Genomic DNA, 27657 nt, shown 5'->3' with positions numbered 1-27657 from the left:
TCGGAAGCAGTTCTGAGCGTGCGCAGTCCGAGCAGAGCTTGACAACGGAAAACCCGAACTGCAATAACTTGTTGATTTAAAATAAAATTAGCTCGTCTTTTTTTCTGGTTATTAGCTGAAAATGAGGCCAATTGAAAAATGGAAAGAGACGGTTCGTGATCGGTAAGAAACTCTAACCTTGTGTTTATTTTATTTTTTACCCTGCTCGGAAACTAGGATATAACGCTAGCTGGGTAGCAACGGTGGTTGCTATGTAAACTAGTAGAAGCCAGCTAAGCTACATTAGCTTGTAGCTATTTATCAAAGGCAAACGATGGACACCTTATAAACGTCAAAAATGTGCATGAAAACGTCTAGTTTGTCGCTGTTAAGTTTGCGAGAAATCTCTGTGTATTGCCACAGATCTAGCTAGATTCTATAGTCTTGTTTCTTCGCAATTGTCTCACTGAAATGTTTTCTTTGTCAAAGCGTTTTCTTTGCATCTGATGTTTCCCCAAAATCGTTGTCACTGGTTAATTACCACTGCAGCTCAACAAGAGAACGTTTTCATTTTATGACCTTAAAAAGCTTATGTCCCTTTTACCCTTTTTTTTTCTTTTTCTTTTTTACAATTTCTAGTTTTAAAACTCACAATCCTTTTCACATTGTTGATGTTCTGATTTGTAAAATTTACTCTCGTTTTAACAATTTACACGTTTTAATAATTTATTTAGACTTAGGAAACCCTACTTCACAGTTACATTTATCTTTTACCTACACGTTTTTGCATACAGTTTGCTGAGGGACTTTAACATATACAGACTTTGAACGTCATTGAAACATTTTCTGTCGTTTTATAAATATAGCTGTACAGTGTTGCATGTCATTCCTTATGGTCTGCAATATTTAAAAATAAAACATTACATTTTCTTAAACTGGAAGTTGAAAAATATGTCACACAACTAAAATAACTATAATTCTGTCAGATTTTTAGGCATGCAACATGATCAGTTAGAGTTTTACATTATTATTGCAGACTATGTTTATTTATTTATTTTTTATTATGGGAGCATTTTAAAAAGATCATTAGAAAAATGCTCATGGGTGGAGAGTAAACTATTTGTTACTCCTCTCCCCTATGGCTGTTATACATCCTGCTTTTTCTCTGGATGCATAGCAGTTTTAATCTCTCTTCAGGGCTGTGAGTTATCAGCTTCGTTTACGTTGATGTTGCTTCTTTGTATGCACAAGATAAAAATAAGAAAAATACACTTATAAGACAACATTCTCAAGGGCTTTTAGGGGTCACCCTCAACATTAAAACTGCAATATGGGATTTTTACTGATAAATGACTGCGCGTTGTTGCTAATCGACCAATCAATCTTGTGAAAACAAACGTTTCAAACAATTTTCTCTACTGCAGTGTTTATGACCTGGCCTTCAAGCCAGATGGCAGCCAAATTATAATGGCTGCAGGGCAACGTGTGCTGGTAAGGCTCACCTTTTATCTTTTCCTGGCGATGGACATCTCTGCAGAATGCATTGCTGTAACAAATTATGGTTTCTGTTTCCAGGTCTGCGATGCCAAAGATGGGACTATTATTCAGCCTTTAAAAGGACACAGCGATACAGTGTACTGTGTGGCCTATGCCAGAGATGGTACTGAGTCGGTTTTCTGTTTGAATGCTTAGGACTTTCTGTATCTTATTCACCTTCATCTCATTAGGATCCATGTTTTTGTGCAGGTAAGAGGTTTGCCTCAGGGTCTGCAGACAAAAGCATTATCATTTGGACTTCTAAACTGGAGGGTATTTTAAGATATACGTAAGTGCTTTTATTATTCTAATAAGTTCTCCTTACTTTTCAAGAGTAATTGCATTATTTTGTCTTTAATGTTGTTGTGTAGGGGTTAATGACTTAACAAAGCCAATAAATATCCCTTTGATTCAGTTTGTTTACACACCAACAATTCACAGATCATGTTCCAAAGACCTAAGTACTATCTTTTAAAGCAAAACTAGGATATTTGGCAACAGCCTAATGACTGCTATCTCATTTTGTCAGATTGCAAACACAAACAACACTGCATTTATACAGATTTGCACAAGCTGACATAATTCTTAATCTGCAAAATTTGTTGTGCATTTGCGTTCACTTCACTCTGACATTCCCAGATAAAATCCAGGTTAAGCAACAGAATAGAAATTATTTTATAAGGCACCGTAAAAATGCAAAAGTCTACAAAATCCTTAGAGGCCTAAAGGTTGAAAATCTCTGTCCATTGCACATTTAAGCCTTCAGGTGGCGCTAAACGTATGGCCATCATCCTAGGGGATAGCTACATGGCCTTGAGAGGACCTTGGGATAATGTTATCTCTTCCCACAATCAAGCTATACAATTCAGAAATGTTTGCTGAAGCCATATTTCAATTGCACTGAAAACTACTTGAACCCTGCTGAATTTTCTGTTTTGGAACAGTTCCCATCCCTTGTTGTAACCTATAATGAATCAAGTTTCTGTTCATTTAAAACTGAAAACTGGGTTATGTTATCCAAAGAAAATGCTAGAAATAATTGTCTGTTAATATGGAAATATGTTTCTCTCCCTGGCATGAAACATATATATCCCTCATGAAGAACATTTCTTTTCGAATGAGACGTAATTGTCTACTTTTACATCCTGGTGTTCACTGTGCTTTCATTCCATTCACCTTTTTTTTTTTATTGACCTTATCTGCAGCCACAACGATGCAATCCAGTGTGTTGCCTACAATCCAATCACTCACCAACTTGCTTCCTGTTCATCTGGTGACTTTGGTGAGTGTCCCGTCAATCACATATTATGCATTAGCTTGATTGATTAGAAGTTATTCTTTAAAGAAGAATCACAAAGTGAGCATTATCTGTTCATATTTTTTAGGTCTGTGGTCCCCTGAACAAAAATCTGTAAACAAGAATAAAGTGAGTAGCAGAATAACATGCTGTGGGTAAGTTGTTTCTCGACTTTCATGAAACACTTTTTATCTCTTCATGCAAAACATTGACGCTTCAACTAGAGTTTATTTAAACTTCAGGTGGACAAACGATGGGCAGTACCTTGCCCTTGGCATGATGAATGGTGTGGTGAGCATACGGAACAAGAATGGAGAGGAGAAGGTCAAGATAGAGCGTCCAGGAGGATCTTTATCCCCAATCTGGTCAATAGCGTGGAATCCATCCAGGTTAGTGATTCTTAGTTACTGCATCATAACATCCATGCGAAATGTTGATTCTGTTTTTTTTTTATTTCATCCATCCTGTGTTGTCTGTGTAGTTAGCACCGTGGATTTATTGACTGTAAATTGCGTATTTTAAGTGAGGCCAGCAGGTGGCAGTAGTTGACATTAGAGTGGTTGAACTGTGAGGGAGATTATGATGCTTATTTGGAAGTGTCTCAGTTCTCTGCTTCCCCCTCTTGCCAAAACCAGGAGCCCGTCTCTGACTGGGTTCGTTGGAGAAAAATAAAGCAATACAAAAATAATGTGCAAAGTTAGTTTTAAGTGTCAGCAAATGAAATAATCCATAAACAATAATAGTTTGTTTAAAAATTAGCATTAGGTGTTTCTGCAAAGAAGTTGTGTTTTAAGGCGTTAAGGGATTTAGTTTCCTTGGAACCATACAGCGACACATTTGACACGATGAATAGGTACATCCGCTTACCATGTCATATATTTCTTTGTAAGTACAAATGAGATTAGGATGAAACATAACAAAGCTTCCTGTTGCCTGCTTGTCACTTTCAGGGGAAACCTTTAAAATGAAAATTGGCGTCTGTGGTTTTCAGTGTTGTCATTACTTAACCAACCAAAGCTGCTATCAGCTCAAAAGGCTATACATATCAGCACCAATGGCTACGCTGTTTTTGCTTCACAGGGATGAGCACGACACACTGGCTGTGGCAGACTGGGGTCAGAAACTCTCCTTCTACCAGCTCAGTGGGAAACAGGTGAATGTCAGTAATTGTTGCTATAAATATTCTCTTCCCGAATGCAGCTTAATACCTCATATTTCCGACTTAAATTTTGAAATATTGAAAATATTGACAGCAGAATGAATGCAACATATTTTCAGCCAAACTCTTGAAGGGGTTTGCTTCACAGTCCTCTCAAAGCTCTGATTATTTTTGCTTGTACACTTTGTATACACTTCTTTCTTCTACATCTTCCATTAAAATGCTTGGCTACAGCCAGCTTAATTAGGATAGATATTTTGACTAATAAACATTTATTAGTTTCATGGAATTTCTTAATAGTCTGACATACTGTATTTGGCTGTAAACCATTATAATCAATAACAACAACAAAAAAAAATTCTTAAAATCACTCAGTATGTAATCTCAGTTTCAGTTTTGGACGTTAACGAGTGAAATAAGTCATTGTTTAATAAAGTCTAATACATTTAGATGCATCTGTACATTCTATAAATTCAAGTGGATTTAATATTCCATCTTTACAGGACACCAGGTAGTCTGTAACTTACCAGAAATAACAGGTGACTTTTTAAAATATTGTAGGTGTAACCCTAGTAGGGGTGCACCAATTGCAGTTTTCTGACCGACTGCAGTTTATCAATCTTTAAAAGGCCTGGCTTTCCGATTTTGGCCAATAATTTTTTTTTTTTGTCTTAAATGTTGCAAGATATAGCAGTTGCACCACATTGAGTTAACAACAGTGAGGTGACTAAACATGCAGACAGGTCCTGGTGGGTGTGTATGGTGGTCAGCTCTTTTACAGCAGGGCAAAAAGAGAACTGTATTGGTTTTTAGACTTTAGCTGAAATAGATAAGATTGGTGGATAAGATCAGCTTCACATGTAAGTATCAGCCAATCACCAATCTCCTAAAATTGAGGAAATCGGGGCTGAGAAATCAAACTTGCAGATAAACCATCTTGCAGATAAATTGGTGCAACCCTAAACCTCACAGGATATTCTTGACTGAGTTTAGAATCAGCTGTATTTTGACTGTAGAGGTCTTTTGAAACCATGACAGCACACGGGAGGTGATCCTGCTATGCTTTATTGGCCTACTCACTGCTTCCTCTTCAATTCTCTGTGGGCAATATTGTAATTATAGACAAATCTCAACTGTTCATTTCTCTCTGGTATATCTGAGGCTTTTTCCATTGTCATCTCCCTATTTATCAGTTTAAATGAACATTCTGTTTTGATTACAACACCAGGGATCGCTCACAAAGAAAGAAAATAAGCAGCAGTTGTCAGGGAGTCCCCCCTTTTCCACTCGGTGAGAAAAAAAACAAATGGATAGAATAGAGAGACCTGATATGATGCTGTACAAATGGACTTTGAACTCTAATACAATAGAGGCTTTTTTAACCACAGACGCTCCCTTTTTCTTTTTTTCTTTTTTTTTGTCTTTCTTTTCATCAGATTCAAAGGGATAGTTGCATATAGTGAGGACTTTGAAGTGTGCCGGCCCAGACAGTAGGAAGTGCTGGCTCAGGCCCCTGAGCAATAAATACAAGACATGCTTGTTTTATTCCTGATTTTAATGTGCTCTTCTCTCTTTGTCGTCCTTAGGTTTTAAAAGAGAGAACTCTAAACTACGACCCTTGTTGCATCAGCTACTTCTCCAAGGGCGAGTACATTGTGATGGGTGGCTCTGACAAACAGGTGTCCCTCTATACTAAAGACGGTGTGCGGTTAGGAACCATTGGAGAGCATAAAGCATGGGTGTGGACATGCCAAGTTAAGCCTGACTCCAACTATGTGGTGGGTCCATATCACATTGTTCCACATATCTCAACGAAACCTCACTTTTCCATGCCCCTGAGTAGGAATGCATGTCACAGAGAAAGCGATACATTTTTTTTTCCAGTTGTGATAATACAGTTTTTAACTACACAGATACACAAGCTATTTCATTTTACAGTCACTCTTTTACAGCTTTTCCTCTCACTATATTTAACTGAAAGTGATGAGGCACAGAGGAGAGAATTGGTTCCTGGCAGTTTCTCGCAGCTCGGCAGTATAGAGGCTTTAACAACAGGAACATTTTCCCACTCCCTCAGTCTTTTCTTAGAGGTGTTAATAGAATGTACTGCTACATTGTTGTCTCTTATCTAGGTGTGCGGCTGCCAGGATGGGACCATCTATTGCTACCAACTTAACTTCACAACAGTTCACGGCCTCTATAAAGACCTCTACGCCTATAGAGACAACATGACCAATGTCATCGTGCAGGACCTCATCACTGAGCAAAACCGTAAAACTTTGCACCTACATCATGCAGCTTAGTTTATGACTGAAGGGATGTTAAGATGCTTTAGTAAATCATGGATTGGGTGTCTTTCAGCATCACATTGACCTGAATCAGTTGTGTAGAGATGGAATTACACTTTCACTCTATTACTAGTCTTTTTTTGGAGATTATTGCCATTCCATTTGGATAAAATAGTTTTGAATTGAACTGAAGGTAATTACCAACATAAGAGTCTTAAGTCTGGCTGGGTTCCTACACAGTCTGGAAAAGTTCAGAATCTGATTTTTAAGTTTTCTTAAGATTTCTAAGTCTTAAAAATCAGAGTCTATTGGAAAAACATAGAATATGAAAAAACATTAGTTTTTTTCAGACTTTCCCATCCATCATTCTTCCTCTTAGGGTAGAAGGAGCCATATTTAAACCATATTTAAAGTGTAACAAAAAGTCTAATTACATTTTCTGTTTATAAAGGACAAAATTCTCAAAATCAGAGTCGAGCAAGCTTATAGGAACCCTGTTTTTTTTTTTTTTTAAGATTGTTCTGGTTTTTATACATTTTCTTAAAAGAAAACATACACTTTTTTTTGTCTTAAAAGCAATTTCTATATTGTCTTTTGAAAATTTTCTCCACCCATGTTCTTATGTTACTTAGTGAGAATCAAGTGCCATGAGTTGGTAAAGAAAATCGCCATCTACAGAAACCGCCTGGCCATTCAGCTACCCGAGAAGATCAACATTTGCACGGACGACTTATCCACCATGGAATACCGCATTACTGACAAAATCTGCAAAAAGTTTGAGTGCAACCTGCTGGTGGTTTGCTCCCAGCACGTCATTCTCTGTCAGGTCTGGAGTTTTTTTTTTTTTTTTTTATTCTCGAATTCATTAAAAACTTTGCAAAGCCCATCAAATAATTTTATTAAACTTGCTTTTGACCCACCTGTTTTGTATTTGGCTTCTTTCATAATGAAACATTTCCTTCTTTAGTTTCTCTGCTAAATTCTTTTGACCTTTGTAGCTGTACAAACATTAGGACGCCATTAAGATGATGAAGTCAGAATGAATTAGTGTTAAAGCATTTACTCCAAACCTACGCAACCCAGGAATTGAATCGCTGCTTCTCCACATGTTTCTGCCGAGCTCGCACGAGACCCCAGCTGTACTTGTGTTCCTATCTACATTGGCAGCACGCGCCTCTCCCCCTTTTGCAACCCTCTTCAAACTGGGTGGATAAAAAAAGACAGTTTGAATGGATTGGAAGGGTTATCTTTTTTGTTTTGGAGGGTTCCTCTGTTTTTCGTCTGTGTTTGACAGCGTCTGGTGGGGCTGAGAAACAGCGCTGAGGTTATTTCCTTTTAAATTTGTCTTTGTGTGACAGGAGTGCTTTAGATCTCTCTATTGGACTTGCTTGTGTTTCATGCCCCAGACAGATCGTATTCCATATATATGTGCTGTGCATGCTCCTGGTAGATTATATCATTGTTTATCTTTGGAAAATTGCTTTCTGACATTGAAACACCCTTTGCCGTGTTTAAAAGAACAACATGCTGCAATTTATTGGAGTTATATGAGTTTGTTTTGCTATGATTAATAGCCCATGAAATGATTGAGCTAAAACCGCAATTTTGCCATAATGAATCTTTTAGTCAGGACTGTATATAATTGTGGTTTCATATTACTTGTTATGCTCTGCACAGGAGAAAAGGCTCCAATGCCTGTCTTTTGCCGGTGTCAAGGAAAAAGAATGGGTGATGGAATCTATGATTCGTTACATCAAAGTGATTGGTGGTCCGCCATGCAAAGAGGGTCTGCTTGTGGGGTTAAAAAATGGAGCTGTGAGTACTTAAAGACAATGATTTCTCCTACAGGAACTCTGAAATGGTAACCATTCCCTTATGTCAATTCTCTAGGAATTTAGAGAAATGCTAAATTTACAATGTCTTGCGAAGATATCTGTAGCTTTGCTTTTGGTACAATGGCAAACTTCAGTGTCTTTTATTGGGATTTTATATGATAGATGAACACAGAGTAGTCCATAATTATGGAGGAAATGTTTTGAAAATTTCTTTTTGATAAATGAATGTCCGAATGTGTTATGCATTTGTATTTAGCGCCTCTCACGCAACACTTAATAAAAAGCCATTTTGGTGCTGTAGCGGCTGCGGTCTTTAGGTGTACGTCTATTCCATCTTCACACATGTAAAAAAGCTGAACTTTATGACTTTTTATCTTTAGAAAATAATTCAAACTCAGTCAGTTTGAAGAGAGAGAATGTGTGAAAATCTGTTTAATATTTTTTGTCACAGAATCTCGGTTGAATGCAGGTCTGAAGTTTTAATTCATCGAGATTTGGTCAGGAACAGCAAAAAGTCAATGTTACTAAGTAAGCATTGCCATAGACACAGATCTACACACCGTGTCCCTTTTTAAGGGACAATTTTAACAATTCTTTGAGAAACTGAAACGTTTTGTCTTGTAAAATGTAAAGATGGTTGTTGTGAATCTGTAGCTATGAAAAGGAATTGAATTGAAATGATGCATGCATCCTGTCAACTTTGATAAGCTTACTTGTCCTTCTGAACAATATCACTGCCATATTTCACCTTAGTTAAACTAAGTGACATTATTTAAGAATGCCAGACAACAGGGTATTAAATACAGAGCACTACAGACTTTCAGACCTTTCAAAGTATGAAATAGCTTTTTCTCCCAGTTTGCACTCATTTGTGTTGGTCTATCATCGAACACTGCAACTGTTACCCGCCAAAAAGCCATTTTTGCCCTCAATTCAGCTAAATAAAATGTGTTCAGAAACTGAAATTTTATGTGACATTTAAAAAAAAAAAAACACCTGCGATTTTTTAAAATAAAAATCTAAAAAAGGAAATATATTGCAATTTTTTAAAAAAAGAAACAGCTTTTTATTACTGTTTTTAGCATTTGAAATAAAGAAACAAAAAGAGAATTAATACTATTTATTCTATGGGATGTTATTTGTGAAAAATTATGTGAAGTACAAAATCACAGTTTCCAGGCCAATGACAAGAAACGTTTTAAAACTCATTATATGGAAATAATTTTTTTTGTTCTCATGTGTGCATTTAATACAATTATTTTATAAAGAATGGAAAAACAACTAAAAACTGTATTTATTAGTAGAGTTATTGCTTTCATGACATATATATAACTTATAAGCAGTTATTAAGAGTTGTTGTGAAAGGCCCACAGGTTGAAAGTCCCTCTGAATCACAGCAAGCATTTAATCTGCTCAGATTTTTTTTTTGTTCTGATTTTGTGACGTAGATCTTGAAGATATTTATCGACAACCCCTTTCCAATAATGCTGCTGAAGCTGTCGTTGTCAGTGCGCTGCCTGGACATGAGCGCGTCCCGCAAAAAGCTGGCTGTAGTGGATGAACGTAACACCCTCCTCGTTTATGACATCAAAAGCAAAGAACTACTTTTTCAGGTTTGTCAAAAGCAGTATGGGAAAACATCTCAAGGACAGCAAATTGAAAGGTTTCTGAACGGACTACGCAAAATCAGCTTGTCTGAAAAAAAAAAAAGAAAACGTGGATGCATGTTAAGTTTTTGCAAGCAGCGCAGGGAGACTTTAATTTTGAAGTATGTCTTTCTGGCTCTTCTTTGTTTCCCAGTTGCCTCACACCTTGACTTTCTCAGATCCTGTCATATTTTCTCTGTAGGAGCCTAATGCTAACAGTGTTGCCTGGAACACCCAGTGTGAGGACATGCTGTGCTTCTCTGGGAACGGGTACCTGAACATCAAGGCGAGCAACTTTCCTGTGCACCAGCAGAAAATGCAGGGTTTTATGGTTGGCTACAATGGCTCGAAAATATTCTGTCTCCACGTCTATTCAATGTCTGCTGTCGAGGTGCCTCAGGTGGGTTGTATTTTGTTGGCCTGTTTTAATCTAGATGTAGTGACGGTTTCCTCTGCAGTAACTAAGAGTTTTATAGCACAACCTTGAGATAGTGGTCAAAATGTCTTGAAGGTTATTTGTTTGAGAAGAAATATTTCACTGGTTTGCAACTCTTACACATTTTCTCACATTGCGTCCTCAAGCTTTAAATTTTCTTATGGAGACTTTGTGTGTTAGACCAACCCAATAAGATGAACAAACATAGTTATGGTCGTTTCATATAACTTTCCTGTAAGAACTTGAATATTGTGGCGTGCTCGGGTGTTTGGCCCATCTGAGTTAACACTTTATAATTTAGTACAACATTTTTAGAGTTTGTCTCTACCAGCTTTTAGATTGGTGTTTCGACCATCTTTTTTTTTTGCAGAAATGAGATTTGACAAGGAGCCTCTATTAACAACAATTTTCAAATCTTGCCAGCAATTCCCTATTAGGGTAGGTCTAGACTTTGACTCTGCCATTGTAGCTCTGGGCGTATGTTTAGGATCTTTGTTCAACTCGAAAGTAAATTGAGTCTAAAATAGAAAGATTTAGAGAGTGGATAATTTATCTTAATTTATACATAAATTAAGATAATCATAAATTATACAAGATTCTGACATATAAAATGTGAATCTTCACATCTCTTCCAGTATTATTATGAGCATATTTGCCACTTCACAGAACAGTTGAATTTTAAATCTACTTATTATGTGATTTATGAATGTAATTGGTTGCTCTCATCATTACTTAGGGTTGTCAAAGTAAAGAGGAATGAATACAAATTCAGATTTTTACTTATAAAGAATGTGTAAAACTGCCTTACAAATCCTCTACCTTCCACTTGACTATATTGTTCTATTTTTTGTTAGTCTAAAGTATCAAATATCAATAAAAAACATAAATATCAACAGAAAAAGTTCATATTTATTTGTAGCATGGCAAAATGTAAAACGCTTTGATACCGTTACATATATTCCTCTACCTTCCACTTCAATTTATTGTTCTACTTTGTGATGGTCTGAAGCATAAAATATCAATTAAAAAAAGTTGAAGATTGTCATTTGTAAGATGGAAAAATGTAAAACTCTCTGAGACTGTGACATTTTCTCTGCCCAGTCTGCACCCATGTACCAATACCTCGAGAAGAAGATGTTTAAGGAAGCTTATCGGATCGCCTGTCTTGGTGTGACAGACAGTGATTGGAGGGATTTAGCCACAGAAGCTCTAGAGGGACTTGACTTTGAAACTGCCAAGAAGGTGAGTCAGACACACCAGTTTAAGAAATGTGTCATTATCACACACAAGATTGGTACATTTAGTTGAATCAGCAAAAAAAATATAAACAATAGCAGACATTCATGCACAGCCTTCCTCAATGGAGTTTATCTCTGAAACACGGAAACAGATCTTTGGATTTTTTCCAAGGAGCAAAATAAACAGTGGAACAGCGTTTTAAATTTCTTGCTTCTCATGTTCTTTTTGGTTTGCATTTGCTGGAAATACACATCCATCACTATTTAAAAAAATAAATAAAATTTCCAAGCATTTCACATGTTTTAGTTTCATTAAAACAGAGATTTTATTGTGTTTGTTATGCTTAATTTGCAACAGATGAGGATATCCTTAAATCACATCACTATGTTTATACTTATTGTTTTTATACTCCGTTTATAATTTACAGCTTTGTTTGAAGTGAAAGCAAAATTGAAGTCTTCTTTTTTTGCATGAGCTTTTGTTTGTTGCCAGTGCTTAACGATAAGAAGATTTGCTTCATTTCAAATAATGCCAAAGGTTTTTTTGTTCCATGAGCCCCAAGTTATTTAGTTAAGTTGTTGAGCTGTTTTAGACTGAATGTCAAAAGGTTTCTTCAGGTGAGGAATTTATAAAATAGTCTGTAGCTCAAGAGGTTAATTACTCTCTAAAGAGGGCTTTTGAAGAAGCTGAAGCTAGTGATGCAAACAGAATTAATCTGATTATAAGAAAAACATTAATTTAATCACGCTGTTTTTCCATTTTCAGGCCTTTATTAGAATAAGAGACTTGCGCTACCTGGAGCTGATCAGCAGCATTGAGGTAACGTCTGTTCATCAGAGGAAAGAAAAAAAACCATACATAACTCATACATGCATGCCCTTCTCATCTTTGTCTTGTCTTCCCATTAAATTATACATCACCTTATAACAGGTAATGTATATTTGTGTCGAGTGAGCATTTTGGTCACAAACTTCATTGTACTACTTGAGGATTATATGTCATAGACCAGCACAATATTACATTATTGTGAATTAGAAATAGGAGGATGCATGCTTTTTTAAATGAACATTTGAAAAGCAGAATGAGATTTTTAGTTTTGTTTTATTTTATTTTTCCCATTTCTGTTGAACCTGTGACATTTTGATGAAGTCACAGATTCAAGTCTGTTCTTGTTTACATCAAATCAGCATTGAGCATTTAGAAAATCATTGTCATTTAGAAAGCAACTCAAGTTCAGTCAGATTGGCTGGACAGTGTCCATAAAGCTCACTTTTCTGTGTTCTCTGCAGAATCATTGTCTGGCCTTTGATTAGGCCATTCTAACACACAGAAATGTGCCTTGATCTAAATCATTCCTTTGTAGCTCTTTTTATCGTCTCTCAGATGTTTCAACATTGTTCTGTGATTAAGTTTATCCAACCTCTCATTAATTCTGACCAGCTTCTATGCCCCTTCTGAAGAAAAACAGCCCAAAGCATGATGGGCTGTGTCACCATATTTACCACCATATTTACCACCATATTTAATTGTGAGAATGGGTTGTTCAGAGTGATGTGCTGTGCAGTTTTCCATGATACATGCAGAGCTAAAAGTTACAATTTACTCTCATGAGCATCCTCCGCCAGATGTTTGCTGTGTTCCCTACACGGCTTATGAGATGTTCAAAGCCTGCTTTACGCTTCTTCATTTGATTCCTGCTGTGCTTCCTTGATCTTAATGATGGTGTTTGTTCATTTATGTTGTCTAACAAAGTTCTACGGCCTTTATTTAGCAGCTGGATTAATGCTAGCTTGCATCTGTGACACAAAATGTGAAAAGAAATGGAGGGGAGTGAATATTTCTGTATTCCTAGCTGTTGTGCAGATGTGTGTACATGCAGTTGACTGTTTGTCCACGCACAGTTAATGTTGACTGATTTGTAGGAGAGGAAGAAGCGGGGCGAGAACGACAATGAGCTCTTCCTGGCAGACGTCTATGCCTTCCAGGGGAAATTCCGCGAGGCAGCTAAGCTCTACAAACGTGCCGGCCATGAATCCAAAGCTCTGAGCATGTACACCGACCTGCGCATGTTCGAGTACGCCAAGGTGATTGAAGCGCTTACTGACAAAGTCACAGCAAATTGTGTGCAACTCAGCTTTTTACAAACACAAACCAAAAAGCCCTGTGAGGTACTGCAAGCTGTATGAGTTGAGAACATGTGGCTTTTCTTTATTATGTGGAGAAATGCCAAGTTGGGGCCCTGTGCCGTGTTCAGACAGGCCCCTTTAGCCGTCTGTCTTTCATCTCCTCATACATCACCGGAATTACATCATACATCATCTGATCATTACACAGATGCCACACTTTTACACAAATACTTTGGGACAACACAAGGATGGCCCTCCTAAATAGTTATTATTTAAACTACAAAAAAATGTACCTACAAACTGAATATATACGTTCTGTTTTTGATGCTCCTGTGGGAGTGTTTTTTAACACAGGTATTACATTTTACTTCTAAGGAAGATGACACAGCCACGACTTATTCATGAATATTTCTGCATGCATGTGTGTATCAGATTGTATCTGTGCTATGTGGCAGCTGTATATTTTTATGACTGTGTGGCCAGATGGCCACACAGCCTGTTTGTTTTAGGAAGGAAGGACACCGGAGGGAAAGGCCGAGGAGATGCCTGATATTTGTCCGACTCGCTTCCTTCTGCCTCAGACCTTCACAGCTTGAATGGTTTAAATGGTTTAGTCTGAGCATTGTTGTTTGCTCTCTCTAAAGATTAGTATTGAGATACTGAAAGTGACATTATTTTCCAATGGAAATAAGATCCTGTTTGGTTTAGGTGGATAGAAATTGCTTGCAGAATTATGCTCAATGAGTTGTGTTATTTTTTGGTACTTTATATTTTCAAAGTTAATGTAGTTTACAGGAATTTAAAATGATAAACCAACACAAAGCACTGCATGATTGTGAAATGGAGGGAACATTTTCTTTACAAAGGAAAATTTGATAAGTCTGTTTTATGTAATTCCTTTTCTTGAGTTAAAACTCTATAGAAACACCACTCTTCTTCACAGAGTACTTTGCCAGTCTGGACTTTGACTAGACTGATCTAAGACAGAAATAAAAATAAATAAAGTATGTTTGAATTTGAATTTTAAATTTAATTTCATTGTAGCCCTGTGTAGCCTCTGCTGGAAGTCTACCTCAGTCTCAAATATTCTGCAGCATATAACAAGTTTTCATCCAGAATTGCTTATATTTAGTTACATGCTCCTTTCTAATAATGTTTTCCAGACTTCTGGCCCCTTGCTGATGAGTATCATGCCCATAGCATGATGCTGCCACTGCCTTCTGTTGTCATTATTAAAAAGTCAAAACTCAAAAAAATTGTTTATGTAGATTAGGTCACATGTAACTAATCAATACTATCGATATATTTATTTTATTCTTTTTCAGGACACAATTCATTTTAAGGAAGCAAATTTAATATGTTTAACTGTTTTCACAATATTTAGCAATGATCATAATGGATAACTCAGCATTTCTATGTCACGTAAGTAATTTGATTTCTCTCTTTGCAGGAGTTTGTTGGTGCTACAGATCCACAGAGCTCGAAGTTACTAATAACGAAGCAGGCAGATTGGGCTAAATGCAGCAAGGAGCCACGAGCCGCAGCTGAAATGTACCTGTCGGCAGGAGAACATGCGAAAGCTATAGATATTATTGGAGAACACGGCTGGGCTGACATGTAAGTGTCTTGCACTTTAGGAGATATTTTTCCCCTGACATATCTTTATGTTATCAATACACACATTTTTATTAGTTTGTAGGAAAACATACCTGTTTTTATCATAGCTTTTAAGAGTTAGACTTTAGTCCTTCATACTTACAAAGAAATATCCTGCTCATATTTCCAAAATTCAAATTATTGCAAGTATTCAGCATGCTGAAGGAAAGAAATGACAGTCACGTCTCTGTTAGGTTACAGTCACTTTTCTGTGTAGACAAATAGATAAGTGGTGGCTGCTTCAGTCTTCCTGCTGCCTCCATCTGACACACTGTGCACGTGTTGCGATCATCCTACGGTGCTACAGGTGGATCAGGGGGACTCAGCACAGTCAGAGCTCTTTAACCTGAATCAGATTCAGGTTCGGACCCTGACTGATTAAAATTCGTTCCAGGGTCATGAGCATGATGCAGTCGGCGGCAAGCTGCTGATTTACCTGCACTCACCCTATCTGTGTACCTATTCCCCTCTTCTCATGTAGGCTGATCGACATCGCCCGTAAGCTAGACAAGGCCGAGCGTGAACCGCTGGCGAAGTGTGCGATGCACTTTAAGAGGCTGAGACACCATGGCTATGCCTCAGAGACTTATTCCAAGATGGGTGACTTGAAGGCTTTGGTGCAGCTCCACGTGGAGACGAGACACTGGGAAGAGGTCTGAGACACTTATTCAGCTCATCAGGATGACTCATCGTATGCAGAAAAGTCTTGAGAGAGTTGTCAGTTTGATTGAATTATTTACTGAGGGAAAGAATAGAGAAATAGATTTTTTTCAGGTTTATTCCCTTTCTCATCACATACATTGTAAATGTGTGGATTAAAAAAAACTAGAAATAAAAAAATAAGTGTTTTACTACTATTGATTGGAACATATGGTGCACATTTTATCATAATCATTCAGTTTTCAGGTATAAACATCTTCTCATAGGTTCTACTTGTACTTTTTACATTGTATTTTTTTTGTATTTTGACTTAACTTACTTGAAAATAGAAATGAAAATAACCTGAGAACTATACACATTCAAGTCTGAAAAAGATAGCACATTTGGCAGAAAAAATGTTTATGAACCCCCCGCACTATAGTAACATAAAACTGTTGTTAATAAAGTGCTTCATGAGCCACAGAGTAAACTATATTTTATGGCTTGTTTAGTTTGGCCGGGAACTCCAACAGTTTGTCAGAATAGCAGAGTAACCATGGCTGAATACAAACAAGAAGACATGTCCGCCTGATTTCCTCATTTACTGACAAATGAAACCACAGACCCTCCAGAGCCGATCATCGAGATGCTGATTTCTCTGAATCCATGCCCACATTATGATGAGCCTGTGAGAAGTTCAAAACAACATCCTGCATCAGCTTGAAACTGTACTCAACTTTCAATCACTCTCCTGAGTCACAGCAGATCATGCCGCTCATAGGAAAGGAAAGTACTGCATTCCTTTAATCCATCTGCAGTATGTAATCAAATTAAAGGCAGTGCAGAGATGCATATGGATGATTTGCATTTGGAATCACTAGAGCCAAAAGCAGAACATCAAATCTCATAGACATGGTTCTTGGAGTATTTCTTAATCCTCAGAGAGCGAGAAAGGAGAAAACATGAGGAGGGTGTCAGAGGTTTAGGGAACACTTTGGTTTTATGTGCTTCTCCCAGGGAGGTGGGAAACAAGGCAGCCAGACCACAACACAAACTTTGCTACATCATATGGATGTCATTTTTCTCTCAAGCAAAGTATTTTTAAATGACTTTGAGACCGCACTCAAAACTTTTGGTGTGAGCCATTTGTGTTTCTTGGCTCTCATTATGCCACAGGACATCGAACTTAATTAGTCACTTTGTAAGGCAAATTTTTGTTCACTGGGCCCCACAGCAACTCTTTATTTCCTGTCATTCAAACGGTGATGCGGTTGTAGTTGTAACCGAGTGTGAAGCCAGCTTTGCTTGTACATTCCTCTTTGTTTTCAGTTAATTAATAATGTTGTAGAAATGTTTTGACTTGAGGTTAGGTGTGTTTTTTATAAAAAATGTACAGTAACTTGTTTTTCCCTAATGAGTTACAGCTGGGCCTTTACCTGCCCCAGGCCATTTAACCATGTTTTCTATCTTGTACCAACTAACTGAACACTGATGCTCTATTAACAGTAATGTTTCCTTTGTCCTCTCAACTGTCAATCATCCAGGCCTTCTCGCTGGTGGAGAAGCACCCACAGTTCAAATATGACGTCTTTGTGCCTTACGCCCAGTGGTTGGCTGAAAACGATCGCTTCGAGGAGGCACAGAAAGGTCAGAGCTCCAGCCTCACCTTTACTCAGTCGATTTGTTTCTGGAATACGATGCATGTATTATCATCTTTTTAAAAACCTATGCCTCCAGGAATAGGTTTCTGTGAACATACAGAGCATACTTTAGGTTGGTCTACATATGGAAGTGATAAAACCTGCTGGGTTTGAACACAGACTTTTTTTTCTTCACAACTTCCTCGAGATTTTCCATATCCCCTGTAAAACATGATCGTCTTTGCCAGAGCAGAGCAGGACACAGCTCGGCTGCCTGTTCAGTGAGTGACACGCATGCTTGCCTCTAATCACCAATGCTACAAGCGGCTCTGATGATGATTACCAACTCTAACCATAGTCATAATCAGCTCATAGATTTATAATTATAATCTCAGCAGGCATATTTCCTCTCCTACATAATCTTCTTCTGCTCGTCTGTATGTGGGATTTATGACTGATTGTGTTTGGGCTTGCTTATAGGCAGGCGTCTAGGTAATTGTGTGCATTTTGGGGAGCTGTCGAGGCAGTATTGTGTTACCAGTGATTGTGATGTCTCAGTTTCTGGCTCGACTCCTACTCAGTGCACTGGTGTTTCTCAGTGACAATCTCAGAAATGGTTATCATGGCTTAAAGTGCTAAAGTGCTTTAGTTGTTGTTTTTTGTGGCTTTTTATGGATAACAATTGAGCTCCAAAATGAAATAATGAGCAGTTATTGCCCTTTTTGAATAGTTGAATGAATTAATATGCCCAAGATCGTCTGGTCTTGTCATGATGTCTGACAAATTATCTAATGAGCTATTTTTCTACAGAGAAAAACTTTTCTTATTTGGATGCTATTTGAAATTCCTGCGGCTATTAAGTGTCACCATTTCTAATTCTTTGAATAGGAAATGATGCTGTCATTTTAGAGCAGTAGAGACGGGTTTCACATCCAAATAAGAGCCCTAATTTTAAAAAAAGATGAATTTTAAAAAAGATGTTTAGGATGCAAGACAACAGCCGAACAGACTAAGAAGATGGTGATATCAAAGGATATTTGCTTGAGTGCTGCAAAAAAGTGCAGCTCCCCAAAACCTTACTTTGAAGAATTTTGTAGAGATGGACCAAGAAATGGGTGCAGGATATTAGAAAATACATGAAATAAAGGTATCAATGAATATTGTGAAGACACTGTGGATTATTTTGAGTAAACAAATACAGTACTTAAACTAAATATGTACAACTACATAACTAACATTGAGAAGCAAACACAGAACCCAGATAGCAACGAGTCTGTATAGATACTAAAAAAATAAATTGGGCTCATTATTTCCACCTTAACAACATCTTATGTGAAACAATCTTGATGCAGCTTCTTAATGATTTGATTGTCCTCTTTTAAGCATCTTTATCTGCAGCTAACGAAAAGCATCATCAAATGTTTTCTGGCATTGAGATATTGAATTCATAATCCTCAAATGCTTAATTAAAACTTAGCAGATAGCTTGTTAAATGTATGATTCATTGGACTATCCTACTCTTGATTGGAATTGCCCAGTTGTCACCTAAATTTGCTCTGTGGTTGCAGATAATGTAAGAGGTACCAGGTTGCACCGACAACAACACTTTTCCATGTAGATGTCAATACCGAGAGAAGGAGATTCGAGGTTAGCTGTTTGTTTGACCAAAAAGGCTTTTGAAAACAAACAGCGGAAGCTCACAGATGGAAGAAGTTATTAAAAGAACAAAAATGGGTTTTCATCTTTTTGAGCTTTCAACCTCTTTCTGCCAGCAAGATGATGAAATTTTTTGCAACCTTTTGGAAATCTCAGAGTTAAGGTAGCAGGAGAAAAAATACTTTGAAAGCTTTTCTTAGAATAATGTTAGAATAATATAACATGTAAGATAACCTGCATTTCTGTTTGTCTCTAAAAGCGAACTCAAATTAGAAAATATGGAACACGGTCTGCAGACTTGTCAGTTTGCGTTTGGTGTTTCTGTGAAGTGGGGATTTGGGGTTTGTTGTCGCTAACAGTAACCAAAAGCATCTGAATGTGATTTCTATCCAGTTAGGTCTTCTAATATATGTGTGCCAATAATGCATTTTGACCCTTGCGGTGCTCTGTGGGGGCCGGGTCACTGTTGAGGTCGACTCCTAAAAGCTGCTTCTAATTACCCAGTGATAGGAACACAGAGATTCATGTTTATTTGGACGTAAACGTAGAAGTGCTTTGGTGTTCGGCAATATTTTAAGAACCGCCTTCATAACTGGACTGATCTGCAGCTAGTCCTTACATATACAAAATGAGAAACACTTTATCTATTATCTGATAAATGAATCACTTTTGACATTTATTCACAGTGCTTCACGCATCATAACATTTATTGTCACATTAAAACTGCAGAATTAGCTGTATTTTATTGGGACCTTATGCAATAATAGACCAAGAGAAAGTATTTTGAAGTATTTTTTCAGAGAAAGAAAAAAAACTTCAAATGCTTTTACAAATAAAATTTGATAAGTGTTTACATAAAGAGACATGAAGAGCATAAGAGAAGGAGAGAAGAAGCTCACTAACTTTGGAGCATCAGCAGAGAGCCATCGCTCAGTTGGGAGAATGTGTTGATATGGAAACTGTTGGGTTTCTGCTTCACATGATGGCATAGGACCAAAACTTTTTATTTGTACATGCAAAACATCACGGACGGTAGGGAACAGCTCAGCATCCTGAATATACCAACCCATCAGTAAAATATGGTTGTAGCAGCATCATACTGTTGAAAGCTTTTTTTTCATTGCAACAGGGAAGCTGTCTGAGTTTATAGAGAGAGATTTTAAATACAGTAATATCTATATTTAAGGGGCTTTAAAAAAAACTGAGGTGGAAGTTCAATGTCCAATAGGACTCAGAACCAAAACATCCAGCCAAAGCTGCAATAAAGAGGTTAGAAAAAACACATCCTTTTGTTTGACTGATCTCGTCACAGTCAAGATTTAAATCCAACTGAGAATGTGTGGTATGACTTGAAAATGGCTTCTCATAAGACACTGTATATCCAGAGCTAATTTTGCAAAGAATGCAGAAAACATTTTTAGCTAGAAGAAATGGATCTGTGATTGAGGCGAAAGGTGGACCTCAAGGGCTTTAGCACAAATGCATGAAAGATTAGGTGCCATACTTTGAATTTGTATAACAAATCACAACAAAAACAAAAAAAAATATCACATAAAATCCTAATCGAAAACGTTGACGTTTGTGGTTGTAATGTCAGTTAACTGTAACAGTTAGATGTAACTCTGCGAAGCTTTAATAAGGAGGAATATAAAACCTTTCCCATTATTGCTTTCCTGATGTGTGAAAGGGTTGCTTGGAAGACCAGTAAAAATCGTCACATGGTGTCTCTCTTGAACTCAACTGTATGAAGTATTGCTTCATTAAATTGTCTTTTGAAGGCTCACAGGAGCAACTGACTGTTGATCTTTTCCTACTTGTCAGCATTTCACAAGGCCGGGCGTCAGAATGAAGCAGTAAAAGTCCTGGAGCAGCTTACCCACAATGCAGTGGTGGAGAACAGGTTCAACGACGCAGGCTACTATTACTGGATGCTGTCTATGCAGTGTTTGGACATTGCCCGAGGTGAGGAACATCAACAATGAAGTCTTAAAACCCCCCTTTTTTTTTGCCATAAAGTTTCACCCTCTTACGATTTTGTTCATCTGAACCAGAAAACAAAGAACAGATGAAGGAAATGCTGGAGAAGTTTGAGAGTTTTCAGCGTCTTGCTGAGCTTTATTACGTCTATAGCTCCATTCAGCGTTACACGGTGAGATTCTAGAACTTTAACTTTTTAATTCTGCTTAACTCAAAAACACAAAGACTAGGACCTAAGTGAGTAGCTGTCAAATTTAAACTGCTTAGCCCCAGAAATAGTACCTACAATGTGGTTAGAGGCCTATTTTTGTTCACTTACACGTGACTTACGATTTCACACACACAGAGAGTAGGTCTGGCTTTGCGAGATTATGTCAATCCACAGAATGATTCGGCTTTAAATGGAAATTACGATAAGCACAGAGAGTGTCAGGCGAAGTGAACAAAAGAGAAAATAGAAGGCATTAAGTTGAGGTTACAGTTCACTAAAGGGAAATATTCCACTCATTATTGGACTTCTAAACCCCCCTGACCTCTGTCGCTAAGGTAAAAAGCTCCTTTATGGAACAACATGACAACCTCCTGAGCAGCTTTCTCCTGCCCCCCGGCCTTATATGCCTCAAGACAACACAGTTCCTGCTTAGAAGCATTTTATGTGTGTGTGTGTGTGTGACCTGGCCTGTGTCAGTGTGTTCAGTTTGTTGTTTCAGCTCCTTCGTTCTGTCTCTCCGCCGTGGTCACACCCTCGCAACAACAGAGGCATCTCTGTGATCCAGACCAGAGCAGGAAAACCTCTATTTATCACGCTAACTCTCCCAGACAGGCGCTATAGATTTAAAGTTATCAACTCTTGGGGATGAAATGCTTTTAGTGATGGCTTTAGAAAATTCATCTTTGCCTTCCAGGGCACTCCGAGGACGGATAAGACGCAGCAGCGGGTTAGGCTGCTTTAGGACAGGTTGAAAGATTACAGAAATAAAAGTGGGAGAAAAAGAAATGGAGCTTTTAAAATGGCTATCAGATATTTAGGTTATTTTTAATCCATACCACCTTCATCTCTCATTATAAATATTTTTTTCTATCTTTAGGATGAACCTTTTAGTTCCCACATGCCAGAGACAATCTTCAGCCTTTGCAGGTTCCTGCTGAACAACCTCACCAAGGATGTACTTCCAGGGATTTCTAAAGTGTATCCTTTTTCTCAATGAAAGTATATTTAACACCAAGATGTTGCAGTAGGGTGGACTTTACCTCTTCCCTACATCAAATCTCTCCAAAATCAACACTGGCTCCGGCAGCGATGACAAAGCAGAGGAAAAGAGATAAAAGTTGGGAGAGAACGGGAGAGTTGGCGCCACAGCAGAGACCGCTCTGCTGCTGAGGGAAAGAAAAGCCGTGATGACGGGGAGGAGGCAATGCCAGCAAGAGGCACATAGTTGGTTTTCTAAACAAGCGGTTTGATTACTGAACTCTGTGCACACTTCCCTGTTCATAAACTCGATGAACAATAAGTTTTAATTTGACCAAACAGATTTCACCCCACTAAGAAGCGCACAGAGCAGCCCATCTAGGAGCTGGTATGAGGAAGGAAAGCAGGGCCTTGGAAGAGGAAATCCACCCCAGCTGCTGGGATCCTCTGTGGCTGAACCGAACTGCTCCGACAACTTTGAAGTGAGATTTATGAACTTAGCGGGAAGGTGTTGGATGTTGTGTGAGCTGTTTGACACAGTGTTGTAAATAACCTCCTGTGCCCCACAAACTAAACGCTTAACACAATAGAAGGATGTGTGTTTATCAGGAGTAGCAGAGCTGGGTGTGTAGGAGGAGCTGGAGAGGAATAGTGTCCCGATATAGAGCTGTTGCCTCTGCAGCTGATTGACCTGTGCTTTGCACTCACAGAGCTGCTCTCCACAATCTGTTTTTATATAATTACTAATAGTTAGCCGTTCTGTTCAGACTCTCTGCCAAATGTGGGTGATGTCATTTATTTATTTATTCTTTGCTACTACTTTAAGGATCTGATGCACCAAGAAATGAACGAGTCACCAGATTTGGCTGATTTTTACGTTTGACTGACCACGACCGAAGATTGGGAGATCAAAGATCTTTTTTCCAATCTGGTGCCTCTCAATCATTAGAAAGTTTATTTATTGCCACAATTTAATTTAAAAAAGTAAACTTAAGATAGATTCACAGAGTGATATAATTAAATTTTTTAAAAAGATTTTTTAATCATGTTGTTAATGATTTAAAATATTGAAATTTAAGTGCAGAGCTGTGGAAAACTCTCCTTCACACACCATGTGACATCAAGTCTGTGCCTAATATTAATCATGACATTCAGAGAAAGGCTTCTTAAATCCCCCTTAGACTAAAATATAATGACCTGCAGTTTGAGGTGTGCCAATGAAGCAAAACAAAAAGATGCGCTTGTATTGTAAAAGAGTAAATGAGATTTGCTGTTTTTCTCTTTTACAAATTCCTCTTGTAAATATTTTACTGTATTTTTGAGATACCGGTGATGTAGAGAGAAGGCTCTGCTATCTGATCATCTCTTAAGAAATCATTCATTTATTTATTTTGCTTAAAATGTTAAGTGTTTGTTTCTATTTACAACCAGTCAGTTAGAATTGCTGCCAGCTTGTCAGATCTTCGCAAAATTGGTTAATCGACATCTCTCTGATCAGTGTTTCCCTACATGTTATGGCACAAAAGCCTTAACCTGACTATTAGCAACACATTGTTTGCTCTGGCCAAGGAGAGTTGCAAACTGGGAGCGTATAAGTTGGCCAGGTATTCCTACGAGAAGCTGCAGGAGCTTCACATTCCCTCACGCTTAGTGGAGTCCATAGAGCTGGGCAGCCTCACAATCCACTCCAAGCCCTTCCACGACAGCGAGGTATGTTGAAGACTTCAATTCAAATCCCCATCCTGTTACCTGTTGGGTAAAGTTTTCATGTTTCCTGCAGGACTTTATTGAGGACATGATGTGCTACCGGTGCTCCACAAACAACCCGCTTCTGAACAGCCAGGGCAGCGTGTGCATCAACTGCAGGCAGCCTTTCATCTACTCCGCTTCGTCATACGGTCAGTGATTCAAACATGCTACTCTGATGTGAGATTTATTGTTACGTTGTTTTTCATTGCTTTGCATATGTTGCTTGACACAGAGGTGCTGCCTCTGGTGCAGTTCTACCTGGGGGAGGGAATCAGTGATGAAGAAGCTCTGTCCCTCATCGACCTGGAGGTTCCTCACACAGGAGATTGCAAAGCACAAGGCCCCAACGTGGGAAGCGGTGGTATCCTTTCATCTTCAGCTTATTATCATATCTGCACACAAAGTGACAGGTTGTTCACTTGATGAATATGAATTATTAAGTGTCCGCTCTGCAGCTGCACTTACAAACAGCACACCTCCTCTAATTGAAGCATGTGGCTCTCCTCTGTCTTGTGACGGTCCTCAGAAGCTGTTTAGTCTGCACTGGCCTTGATTTTGTGCTTGTGGGTAAGCTGTCAGAACTAAGTCATCTTAGTCCTCGCGCTAATAGGGTTAGTGAGGCTCTCCCGTCTCTTCTTAATGACACTAACTCTCGAAGAGCCATAGCCACAGCCCTGCTGTGGGGATTAACCTGCATTAGCCAGCAGACTCTCAAGGGCACCGAGGTGTGTTGTGTTCCTCCAAGGCCGTGAAGTGACTGACAGGCACAACTTAGACACATTGTCTCCCAGAACTCGCTCTCAGATGTCAGTTGATCTGGAGCTTTCCTGTTTTGCAGGTATCATTGTGGAAAACATTTGTAAAAATGTAAAAGGTTATTTGCTCTTCATTGATGCCAAGCAGACCTGGAGGCTTTGAGGATAGATGACGGGTTGGATCATACAGACGACGATCCGTTTTCAGCCAAAATGAGCTTCGAGGTAAAAAAAAGAAAGGACAAAATTGATGAGGTGATTAATATTCTGCCAGCTGGGTGAACCAGCTGGAGATAGTGAAAAGACAGAGGCCGTAAGAGGATGTGTTCGTGTTCATCTGTGTCTCCGAACAGCAAGGGGGCTCCACCTTTGTACCCGTCAAGGTGAGTCGTTCGGTGCTGCGCTCCATGAGCAGAAGGGACGTCCTGATCAAACGCTGGCCCAAGCCGCTCAAATGGGAATACTTCCGCTCCCTGCTGCCGGACGTGAGCATCACCATGTGCCCCAGCTGCTTCAAGGTACTGCATTTACATACCCAGTGGTGCAACTCTTGCTAAAATGGTTTTAACTGGCTGAAACAGATTTTCAATTTAGCTGACATCTGGCTAGACCATCCGGAGTTTGACCAATTGCAATTGTTTTAATTATTATGACCGAAACATGAACAAGAGAAAAAAAAGAGTGCTACAGTGTCTTGAGGAAGTGGAAGTTTTAAATCCAAATAAAGTTTAAACAATTTTCCTTTTTATGCATCAATAATAGAAGTTTTATTTAACTCAAAAAGTCTGTGAAATTGAAAACCCTTGTTTGATGTGGGGGGTTTTGGACTGAAAATGGTGTGATTTCTTCATTTTGATCAATTTACTAAACAGAGAGAAAAAATTTCTGGTTTTGTACCATAATTGTCTGTTTTGAATCTCTCGATTGATAGTTGATCTGCTGCTGCTCCTTTCTTGTTTTCTAACATTCTCTTACTGTATTTTCTTGCAGATGTTTCACAGTGAAGACTATGAGATCCTTTTGCTGCAGCACAGCTGCTGTCCTTACTGCCGCCGACCCATTGATGAACCCAACTGATCAACACCGTATTAAATTAAATTAAACATTTCACTTATTGCAGTAATTCTTTGTATGGTAAATACCTCATTAGTAAATTGTAAGACCTCCAAGTACAATCAGGCATTTTAACACAATAATTCACAATTCAACAGGACCTTGTTATGATAAATCACATAAAAAGGAAAGAAAAAAAGATTTATCCACTGGCACTTTCAATTTGCATAGCATGTTTAGTTGAAAGATACAATTTAATAATGCATTCCATTTTTACTCAGAAATGGAAGGGTCTCTACTGGGACTTAAACTGTCATTAAAAGTGTTGCCCTTAAAATTTAATTCACATTTTGAGGACTTAAAATCTTCTTAAACACCAGATTGAGATGTTTGACCTCATTATTAGAAAACATGTTTGGAGGAGTAAAGGTGAGACTTAAAACAACCCAAAAAACAGAGGATCTACCAAATGTCAAGCCTTGTGTTTTTAAGTCTGTTAAACTTACTAAGTTATTTTTGTGATCAATACAGATTTTAAACTTAAACCCTAAATATAAACATAGGGTCATTACTAAGTATTTGTGATTAACTAATGAATTTAGTTCACCCTGGAAAAAACAGGATGAGTCCCCAACTCTGATCTCAAAATACAAAATGGCTGCCTTTCATACAAAATCTGTTGTTGCGCAATACCTTTTCATATTAAACCTTACAATTGCACTCAATATTTCTTTTAGTGAGGTTTCTACCGTGTTTGGAGGGACACAATGGAGATTGCTAGTAGTAATTAACTTGTCGACTAATCACATAAATTGGTAAGTGCCACTGGTCTAGAACAAGGTCATCAAGGTCAGGGTAAGACTTGAGAGGTCAGTGAAGCACAGCATGAATACCCACAATCACCAGTTTTGCTTCACTGCTGTCCCCTTAAGTTCACATGTAGATATCTCAACGCCAAATTCATCAGTTAATCTCTCTGATGAAACAACTAACGGTCTTAAAAAAAACTCACCTTTTCTACATCACAGTTTATTCATTTCTATTTTAAATAACATCATCAAAATTTCCTTTGACCTTTAAATGCAGTTCAAGTGCACAGACAGTTTGAGAACCTTTCATTTATTTTACTTTTTGTTTTCAGAAAAATTTGAAAGTAATCATCTTGGAGGTATAGCTTGTAGTTTTCTGTGAAGATGTAGCTGAGTTATGTAAATTTGTTCTAAATTTCAGGAAGCAGAGGTACTACATGTTGTGTTTGGGAATAAAGGGACTTTAGTTACAATGAAAAATATATATACAAAAATTGAGAAACATCACTATTTTAATGTTTTTGTGAATGTTATTACACAAAGATCTGTATATTTTCTGAGCTTGTGTTCAAATTGTATGAACTATAATAAAATATGCTGGCTTTCATATGACTGTTATTATCCATTTTACAAGGAAAAAATGAGCGATTTTAACTGCCTTCTCTTTTTGTTTGAACTTTGGGATTTGTGTTTGTGTAAGAGCTGTTATGAGCAGTATAACCCGCTGATTCTGATTACACTCAACACTATAAGTGGAGCTCTCCGCCTTGCAGTGGTTAAGGATTAAGCTTTTTACAGATGCAAATAAGTTGGATTGCTGCAGAAATTTCATTTGTAGTCCGTCCACTCCGAACGGCTGAAACTCCAAAACCGTTCCTCCGCCTCCCCTCCCACTCGGTCCTCTCAGCTAATTCTCATGCAGCGGTGATGCACATGACAGTAATTAATGGGTTTATTTAACCGTGGTTCTAACTTCTCACTGAGAAAATGCTT

General features: G+C 38.1%; 1 protein-coding gene across 2 annotated transcripts; it reads left to right on the top strand.

The window, feature by feature from the left end:
• The first annotated feature begins 14 nt into the window (after window positions 1-14).
• ift122 (intraflagellar transport 122 homolog (Chlamydomonas)) lies at window positions 15-27271 on the top strand. 2 transcript variants are annotated; one of them, XM_055046000.1, is made up of 29 exons: window positions 15-162; window positions 1404-1470; window positions 1555-1639; window positions 1726-1804; window positions 2721-2797; window positions 2901-2967; window positions 3055-3201; window positions 3893-3965; window positions 5558-5749; window positions 6104-6242; window positions 6892-7085; window positions 7937-8074; window positions 9543-9707; window positions 9943-10140; window positions 11278-11418; window positions 12181-12234; window positions 13338-13499; window positions 14992-15158; window positions 15679-15850; window positions 17381-17483; window positions 20954-21094; window positions 21184-21281; window positions 22198-22298; window positions 23843-24008; window positions 24079-24196; window positions 24280-24408; window positions 24951-25027; window positions 25156-25320; window positions 25793-27271. In XM_055046000.1, exons 1-29 carry the CDS (start codon window positions 122-124, stop codon window positions 25877-25879), a joined length of 3543 nt encoding a protein of 1180 aa, XP_054901975.1. In that variant the 5' UTR covers window positions 15-121; the 3' UTR covers window positions 25880-27271. The 2 variants fall into 2 exon arrangements, with proteins under 2 accessions (XP_054901975.1, XP_054901974.1); XM_055045999.1 differs by having other exon boundaries at window positions 3893-3971.
• Window positions 27272-27657: the final 386 nt, after the last annotated feature.

Source organism: Poeciliopsis prolifica, unplaced genomic scaffold, assembly GCF_027474105.1.
Source record: "Poeciliopsis prolifica strain line A6 unplaced genomic scaffold, Auburn_PproV2 SCAFFOLD023, whole genome shotgun sequence".
NCBI lineage: Eukaryota > Metazoa > Chordata > Actinopteri > Cyprinodontiformes > Poeciliidae > Poeciliopsis > Poeciliopsis prolifica.
Note: the sequence above shows the minus strand (reverse complement) of the source record. Positions and strands in the feature narration are given on the sequence as shown.